Genomic DNA, 9774 nt, shown 5'->3' on the forward strand with positions numbered 1-9774 from the left:
CTGGGAAAGATGAAGCACAAATTGGAATCATGATTTCAGGGAGAAATATCCATAATCTCAGATATAAAGATGACACCACCCTTAGGGCAGAAAGCGAAGAGGAACTGAGGAGTCTCTTGATGAAACTGAAAGAAGAGCCTGAAAAAGCTGGCTTCAAACTCAACCTTCAAAAAACAAACATCATGGCACCGATCAGATCATTTCATGGCAAACAGTGGGAGAAACAGTGGAAACAGTGTGAAACTGTATTTTCTGGGGGTTCCAAAATCACTGCAGATGGTGACTACCGCCATGAAAGTAAAAGATGCTTGCTCCTTGGAAGAAAAGCTATGACCGACCTAGGCAGCATATTAAAAAGCAGAAACATTACTTTGCTGACAAAGGTCCATCTAGTCAAAGTTATATTGTTTCCAGTAGTCATGTAAGGATGTGAGAGTTGGACCATGAAGAAAGCTGAGTGTTGAAGAATTCATGCTTTTGAACTGTGGTATTGGAGAAGACTCTTGAGAGTGCCTTGTACTGCAAGAAGATCACACCACTCCATCCTAATGGAAATCAGTCCTCAATATTCGTTGGAAGGCCATGGTGAAGCTGATGTTCTAATACTTTGGCCACCTGATGTGCAGAACTGACCCACTGAAAAAGACCCTTATGCCAGGAAACATTGAAGATGAGAGGAGAAGGGGACGACAGAGGGTGAGATGGGAGATGGTTGCATGGCATCACTGACTCGATGGATATGAGTTTCAGCAGGCTCTGGGAGTTAAGTGATTGACAGGGAAGCCTGGCCTGCTGCATACCATGGATCGCAGACTCAGATTCAATGGAACGACGGAACTGAACTGACCAATACGCATAAATAATTATCTTTGCTGTATAGGAGAACAAAATTGGAAAACAGGTATATTCCAATTAGAACTTTTAATAAAGATTTCTTCATATAATCTAAAAATTGTCATAGTTTGAATCAACCATTAATAATGTAGTGGAAAATGTGCTAAGATTTTATGTCCATTTATTTTAAAATTCTATGAGGTAATAAAACACAATAAAGTATTTTAGCATGTTAGAATTGGGGCAAATACACAAAAAGATATTTCATATGAGATCATATAAGGTAATGAGAAACTTTCAAGTCAACCTCAGATGTGCACTGTTTCATTTTCACCAGGTTTTGCTTTCTGCAGTGAAAAATTACTTGAATTTGAAATTTATTTAGAAGGTCCTATGTGTCGCTCCCAGTGGATAGGAAATTATAAATCAGAGAATAAAATCCTGTCCCTAGTATTCCAGGAAATTCGGCAGTTTTTCTACCATTTCACTCACACATTTCTGTCTAGAGGTAGAAGGAAACTTTAAAAGGACTGTCATACAGTTACTCAGAAATGGGCAGAGTTTTCCTAGGGCCCCCAAGAAATCGAAGAGCAATGAATAAATGCAGTTTGTCAAAAGCCAAGAAGAGACTTTTAGGTCACACTGTGATGGAGAAAAGTAATCACTGGAGATAAATTCATGAATGATTTAAGAGAGAGAATGGGGCAGGTTATACATTTCTATCACAGTAGCAGAACAAACCCAGGTTTTCAAAAACCATTTCCATTGAAGCAAATCTCCCAACACCATCTGAGTCATCATCTCCAACCATTCATACCTACCTGGGTAAATGGCTGTTGTTTCAATTCTCCTTATATTCCTGGGATCCTTCAATAGCTCCAGAAAGGTGACCAGGTCCACCTTAGAGACAAGCCCTGGTGATCAGAGAAAGGAATATTTGTGTTGTTAGAGATTCATCAGTATCGAATCCAATATGTATTCAGGTGAGACGAGAATGCATTTTCTTCTAGAAAACGATTTCCTGAAATACTTTATTCAAAGCCGCTATACAATACTAACACACACCTAACAATCAGGTCCTGAGATTCTGGTCAAGTAGCGCTAAGGCAAAGGTAAGTAGAGTCAATGTGAGATTAAGAGAGGGTGCAACTATTTAATACCACAGAACTTACACAATTACCAGTAACGTAGAATGAAGGATGCAGAGTACATCAAGGAAGAAAAACATCACCAGCACAATGATTCATCATGAAGCCTTTCTTTCTAAACTCAGAAATAACCTATTATCCCCTAGAGAGTACAGATCTGAAAATACTGTGGGAAGCAGAAAATTTCAGAAGACATTCTAGAAGTGATGGAACAAAAATACAGTGGGTAGATAAGGGATTCTGGAAGGCAGATATCCTCACCCAAGGAGGCCAGGTTCCTGTAGTTCTCTAACATCACGCTCCTGTACAATTTCCGCTGACCGAGGTCTAGGCATTCCCACTCCTCTTGAGTGAAGTCTATGGCCACATCCTGAAACGTCGGCCGTCCCTGAAATACAAGGTACAGATGCCAATAGGCCGTGGGAAGTCTTCCTAATGTGATCCATATACCATTCAGTCAGATAAAATCTGAGTAATAGGCAAATTTGGCCTTGGAATACGGAATGAAGCAGGGAAAAGACTAATAAGAGTTTTGCCAAGAAACTGCACTGGTCATAACAAACACCCTCTTCCAACAACACAAGAGAAGACTCTACACATGGACATCACCAGATGGTCAACATCGAAATCAGATTGATTATATTCTTTGCAGCCAAAGATGGAGCAGCTCTATACAGTCAACAAAAACAAGACCAGGAGCTGACTGTGCCTCAGACCATGAACTCCTTATTGCCAAATTCAGACTTAAATTGAAGAAAGTAGGGGAAATCACTAGACCATTCAGGTATGACCTAAATCAAATCCCTTATGATTATACAGTGGAAGTGAGAAATAGATTTAAGGGACTAGATCTGATAGATAAGAGTGCCTGATGAACTATGGAATGAGGTTCCTGACATTGTACAGGAGACAGGGATCAAGACCATCCCCATGGAAAAGAAATGCAAAAAAGCACAATGGCTGTCTGGGGAGGGCTTACAAATAGCTGTGGAAAGAAGAGAAGCGAAAAGCAAAGGAGAAAAGGAAAGATATAAGCATCTGAATGCAGAGTTCCAAAGAATAGCAAGAAGAGATAAGAAAGCCTTCCTCAGCGATCAATACAAAGAAATAGAGGAAAACAACAGAAGGGCAAAGACTAGAGATCCCTTCAAGAAAATTAGAGATACCAAGGGAACATTTCATGCACAGATGGGCTCGATAAAGGACAGAAATGCTATGGACCTAACAGAAGCAGAAGATATTAAGAAGAGGTGGCAAGAATACACAGAAGAACTGTACAGAAAAGATGTTCACGACCCAGATAATCACAATGGTGTGATCACTGATCTGGAGCCAGACATCCTGGAATGTGAAGTCAAGTGGGCTTTAGAAAGCATCACTATGAACAAAGCTAGTGGAGGTGATGGAATTCCAGCTATTTCAAATCCTGAAAGATGATGCTGTGAAAGTGCTGCACTCAATATGCCAGCACATTTGGAAAACTCCGCAGTGGCCACAGGACTGGAAAAGGTCAGTTTTCATTCCAATCCCAAAGAAAGGCAATGCCAAAGAATGCTCAAACTACTGCACAATTGCACTCATCTCACATGCTAGTAAGTAATGCTCAAAATTCTCCAAGCTAGGCTTCAGCAATACGTGAGGCGTGAACTTCCTGATGTTCAAGCTGGTTTTAGAAATCACAGAGGAACCAGAGATCAAATTGCCAACATCCGCTGGATCACGGAAAACGAGAGAGTTCCAGAAAAACATCTATCTCTGCATTATTGACTATGCCAAAGCCTTTGACTGTGTGGATCACAATAGACTGTGGAAAATTCTTCAAGAGATGGGCCTACCAGACCACCTGACCTGCCTTTTGAGAAATCTGTATGCAGGTCAGGAAGCAACAGTTAGAACTGGACAGGGAACAACAGACTGGTTCCAAATAGGAAAAGGAGTTCATCAAGGCTGTATATTGTCACCCTGTTTATTTAACTTATATGCAGAGTACATCATGAGAAACACCGGACTGGAAGGAGCACAAGCTGGAATCAAGACTGCCGGGAGAAATATTAATCACCTCAGATATGCAGATGACACCACCCTTATGGCAGAAAGTGAAGAGGAACTCAAAAGCCTCTTGATGAACGTGAAAGTGGAGAGTGACAAAGTTGGCTTAAAGATCAACATTCAAAAAACGAAGATCATGGCATCTGATCCCATCACTTCATGGGAAATAGATGGGGAAACAGTGGAAACAGTAGCAGACTTTATTTTTGGGGCTCCAAAATCACTGCAGATGGTGAATGCAGCCAGGAAATTAAAAGACACTTACTCCTTGAAAGGAAAGTTATGACCAACATAGACTGCATATTCAAAAGCAGAGATTACTTTGCCAACAAAGGTCCATCTAGTCAAGCCTTGGTTTTTCCTATAGTCATGTATGAATGTGAGAGTTGGACCGTGAAGAAGGCTGAACGCTGAAGAATTGATCTTTTGAACTGTGATATTGGAGAAGACTCTTGAGAGTCCCTTGGACTGCAAGGGACTGCAACCAGTCCATTCTGAAGGAGATCAGCCCTGGGATTTCTTTGGAAGGAATGATGGTAAAGCTAGAACTCCAGTACTTTGGCCACCTCATGCGAAGAGTTGACTCATTGGAAAAGTCTCTGATGCTGGGAGGGATTGGGGGCAGGAGGAGAAGGGGACGACAGAGGATGAGATGGCTGCATGGCATCACTGACTCGATGGATGTGAGTCTGAGTGAACTCCGAGAGTTGGTGATGGACAGGGAGGCCTGGCGTGCTGTGATTCATGGGGTTGAAAAGAGTCGGACACGACTGAGCGACTGAACTGCACTGAACTGAGACTCTTTGGCTGGCAATACTCTGTCTTCTGTCATTCTGATGTGCCAGGAGGGCAATGGGTCCCTTGCGGTCATGATTATCAGTAAGTGTAAACAAACCCGTTCAGAAGTTAAGAAGCTTATCAAGTCCAAAGAAACAGCATTTCAGGAAAGAGACAGAACAAACAAACAAAAGGACTATGCCTCTTACCTCGGAATGAGTCATTTCTGACTCCTTGCTTTCCTCTTCCTCTGGGCTTCCTTCTCACGTAAGATCAGTCTTGGGAAGTGACCCCTGAATGTTGAAAATAGACTGTTTAATACTTAGAAAAACACATCGAGCTCCCTGTAACACAGCCCCACACAGAGGGAGGATCTCAACAGGTACAAAATACAATCCTCTACGGCCACTGAAACAGCAGGGATTCTGGAACACAGAATCAAACGTGGTGTTTTTCGTTTTCTTCTTTTCTTCAGAACTCGCGGCCCTTCCTGTGAAAACCACACGTTCTAGGCTGACCCTCCCCTTCAAACCTTAGGCGAGACCCTGACCAAACTCCTTACAGAATAGAGCCTCCTTCACCTCTTCGTGGATCAGGGACTTAGGGGTTGGGCAATGCAGGACTTTAAGCAGCGGTCTCTACAAGTTAGAAGGTACAACTGCCAGAGAAGGACGTGGAGTCTAGAACGATATTAACAGGAAGCGGACGTGGACCCCAAGGTCCCGGCAGCTAAGATAAAGGACTTCAGAACTTCTGACGGCGATGCGAGGACACACACTGGGAACGGGAAAATGGGAACGGTGGTTTGAACGTTCACAGAGACCCCCGAAAGCCAGGTGTGAAGGACAACAGGCTGTGGGACTAGGAATCGGGTTTTAAACAAACAAAACTCACCAGAACACTCGGTCGCTCATTTAAACTCAATTCCGGGTCTGCAGGATACTGCGCACGCGCGGGAGGAAGATCCGGTACAGAGGAAGGTGAGTGCGCTTCGCTGCAGCCAAAGATAGGCGAGGAAAGGGGAGAGGGTGGGACGAGGCCGGAAGCGCAGGTACTTACGGGCGGGGCCCGTGGGGACGGAGACTTGCCTCCCCTCACCCCCGCCCCTGTCAGTTTTGGGTCTGTTGGTCCTTCTGTCCAGCTGTGCTTCCTTTCTCTGCCTTTTGATGCCTTTAAATCTCTTTGATTTCCTCTGGAGCAGAGCTGTTTCCTGCCTGTTCTAAGTTAGTGTTTCAAACAACTTAAGGCAAAAGAGAAGAATTTTGAGAGCTGCCTCTATGGAAAGCCGAGATGTTTTCAGCAAGTTGAAAAACGGGGAAATTTCAAAAGCCCTTTGTGTGAGTGTGTGAAGATGGGTGTCTCCTCAGTGATGAAAAGCAGAATGTAATCGCTCAGATAATCCGTTGAGAGGAAGCCTCAGTAATTGTAACCAGAGACCTGCTTACATCAGGGAAGCTGGCTTTTCTCTTAGGAAGTGATTCCAGAAAGAAAGAGGGAGATAGGAATCCACATTGTCGTTTATAACGTAACCACAGAAATGACATACCGTTACTCCTGTCAGAATCTGTTGATACACAGATTGCCTCTGTTAATTGTTGCTGCTGCTGCTGAAGCAACCAATTGCCTTGCTTCTTCCAGGAGTGAAGAAGTTTCCAAGAAGCAGGACTTTTTGTGCTAAAACTGGGCACGAAATTAGGCAAATGGGCCGCTTGGATCACATCGACTGCTCTGCACTTAGCTTCACAAACACCCTCTCCTACTGTTGGCTTTCTTTCCTAACCTCCTCCTCTTCACCCAGTCCTTGAAAGGATAATCTGGAGAAGCGCTAACGCAAGACATGAAAAATAGTAAGAGGCCCACAGACCATTGTATCCCAGGAGAGTACACCTTTCTCTTTAAATGTGAGATTAGCAACTTCCCTAGTAGTCCAGTGGTTAAGATGCTGTGCTTCCACTGCAGGTTATTATTGGGTTCAATCCGTGCTCGGGGAGTTAAGATCTCAGAGTTGAAGGTTTAATCATTTCTTACACAGAAAGAGCATTAATCATTACAATATAAAGGAAAATGTATGTCAAGGTAATAAATTACTTATTAAAGAAAATGTGTTTAGGATCATCCCCAGCAGCCCAGTGGTTAAGACCCCACCTTCCGATGCAGCATTGCGGTTCCTTCCCTAGCCAGGGAGCTAAGATCCCACATGTTTGGAGGTGTGAACAAAAAAGAAAATATGTTTCTTAAGTATCTGTGAGTGGGGACAAATTCTAAGTAGAGGATATTGATACTGATTGTCATGATAAATGTATCAGTAGGTCAATTCTCACGGTTCCCTGCTGGAACCTCTGGTTCTGAATATGACTTTGGTCACTAAGAACTAGGAGAATATTCTCTAGGGAGTTGGCACTAAGGTGTACCTGCTATTGCAGACTACAGTGGAAATTATGCGGGAATTTCTATCAGACATTGAATCCTAACTATAAACAGGGGGTATTTGCCTCAAGATACTTTTTGAGAAGTTCTATGACATTTTAGACAATGAGGTATAAACATTTCACCTTTGTAAAATGACAGATGGAGAAATTCTTGAAAACCCCTCTCAGGTGATTTGGCTCCATCTCTCTACTCATAATCTAAACGGAGGCACAGTTCAGTGGTCTCAAGAATAGGAAATAACTCGTTTTTGGTAGAAACACTTCTCCTGGGATACAAACTATACAAGCAGACACATGAAATTCCCTTCCTTTGTCAGACCTCAGTATTTACTACTGGTTCCTTATGAGTCCCTGTCTGTCTCCAGGGACCAAAGGGAATAGAACCTTCCTTAAGCATTTCAGGAGTCCCTTTGGAGATGATCGGTACAAACTTTTAATTGTTGTTTTATCATTAGCAACTGAGCCATAAAGATTTCCACAAATAATCACAGTTCTCCAAGCCTGTCTCACATCGCAGATACAGGTGAAAAGATAACTGCAGTTTTGAGGGGTCATGAGGTCACAGAATCACAAACCCCTATCTAGGGGTCTGGCTGCGTCCCTCTCCCCAGCTTGCCATTTCCTTCTCCAATGCTTGAAAGTGAAAAGTGAAAATGAAGTCGGTCCCCCACAGGAGCAGCTTGATGTGACCAGCACTCTGAACCCAATATCGGGGCTATGTGAGGATATCAAGTGAGTATTTTCTGTTTCAGCTTGTGGGCAAGAATCTGCAAGAAACAGGTGCTTTCAGGAGTCTGGGTTGGTGACCATTCAGGAAAACGAAGTGTTCTGACTCAAAGTAATGCAGTGCCAAAGCAACACTGGAAGGAGGAAGAATTCAAAAAATGTAATGGAGCTATTAAAGAGAGATTAGGTGCTACCAGATGTCAATTCGCAATGCCTCCTAACATATCTTAGTGTAATTCTTTTGGAAAAATATTTATTTATTTGGCTGTACTGGATCTTTGGAGAAGGCAATGGCACCCCACTCCAGTACTCTTGCCTGGAAAATCCCATGGACAGAAGAGCCTGTTAGGTTGCAGTGCGAGGGGTCGCTAAGAGTGGGACATGACTGAGCCACTTCATTTTCACTTTTCACTTTCAAGCATTGGAGAAGGAAATGGCAACCCACTCCAGTGTTCTTGCCTGGAGAATCCCAGGGACGGGGGAGCCTGGTGGGCTGCAGTTTATGGGGTCGCACAGAGTCGTACTCGACTGAAGTGACTTAGCTGCAGCAGCAACTGGATCTTACTTGTGCTATATGGGATTTAGATCCCTGATCAGGGATCAAACCTAGGCACCTCCCCCAAGTCCTGACCCCCCACCCCCCACCCCCCTCCTCGCCGAAGCTAGCATTGAGAGCCAGATGTCTTAGTCACTGGACCACCAAGGAAATCACAGTGTAATTTTTTTGACAGTGATTGTTATTTTAGAATCCAAGTGATATGAAACCTAACGTTTAGTGTAACTGATGACTGGAATTGTAGAGATATATGGGAAATTATGGAGTACCTTACAGAAATCATACATTTTGGGGGTTACGATATGTGTGCCAACAGTACCCCCATGAGTAATAAATCTATAGGAATGATATTTATTAGAAACAGTGTATACATTTGACAATAGTGTGCTTAGTCCATCAGACGTGTCTGACTCTTTGCAACGCCATGGACTGTAGACAGCCAGGTTCATCTATCCATGAAAGTCTCCAGGCAAGAATAGTGGAGTGGGTAGCCATATCTTTCTCCAGGGGATCTTTCTGATCAAGGTATCGATCCCTGGTTTCCTGCATTGTTGGCAGGTTCTCTACCATCTGAACTACCAGAAAGCAGTAGAAATACCTTCTCTGCCTCTGGAATTTATAAAGCGCTTAACAGAGACATTGTTTCCTATTGAAAAATCCATAAATGGGTGACTTGGGTCAGACGATTTTCCAAAAGTAACTTCAGAAATGGGTTTCAGATGGCGGCTCTCAGGCATAAAGGCCTAGTGTGTCCTATTCTCTGATTTGAAAATATTCTCAAAATTTATAGTTGTATAACTTCATTTTACAAAATAAAAATCACTTTCTTAAAATGTCATTTTCTTTAAATGTGATATATATATGTTTCAGATATCTTGACTTCCGCTCAACACTTTTAATGTCACATTAATTAACAGATCAGTTTATAATTTGGAATTCAGTTCAGTTCAGACGCTCAGTCGTGTCTGACTCTTTGCGACCCCATGAATCACAGCAGGCCAGGCCTCCCTGTCCATCAGCAACTCCCTGAGTTCACTTAAACTCATGTCCATCGAGTCGGTGATGCCATCGAGCCATCTCATCGTCTATTGTCCCCTTCTCCTCCTGCCCCCAATCCCTCCCAGTGTCAGACTGTTTTCTAATGAGTCAGCTCTTGGCATAAGGTAACCAAAGTACTGGAGTTTCAGGTTCAAAATCCTGCACTCAATGTGCCAGCACATTTGGAAAATTCAGCCCTGGCTTCAGGACTGGAAAA

The 9774-nt window shown here is 43.1% G+C and overlaps 1 protein-coding gene across 2 annotated transcripts in view; it reads right to left on the bottom strand.

The window, feature by feature from the left end:
- LOC129632440 (zinc finger protein 345-like) overlaps nt 1-2310 on the bottom strand; it is a 78305-nt gene extending 75995 nt beyond the window's left edge. The window contains exons 1-2 of one of the 2 annotated variants that reach the window (XM_055554066.1): nt 2244-2310; nt 1656-1748 (exon numbers count right to left, since the gene is read on the bottom strand). In XM_055554066.1, the coding sequence (XP_055410041.1) occupies nt 1656-1748; nt 2244-2277 (127 nt within the window). In that variant the 5' untranslated portion in view covers nt 2278-2310. Of the gene's footprint in view, nt 1-1655; nt 1750-2243 lie in introns of those variants that run through there. The other variant, XM_055554067.1, reaches the window with a different exon arrangement.
- Between the last annotated feature and the right edge of the window lie 7464 nt (nt 2311-9774).

This window comes from Bubalus kerabau, chromosome 17, assembly GCF_029407905.1.
Source record: "Bubalus kerabau isolate K-KA32 ecotype Philippines breed swamp buffalo chromosome 17, PCC_UOA_SB_1v2, whole genome shotgun sequence".
Classification (NCBI taxonomy): domain Eukaryota; kingdom Metazoa; phylum Chordata; class Mammalia; order Artiodactyla; family Bovidae; genus Bubalus; species Bubalus kerabau.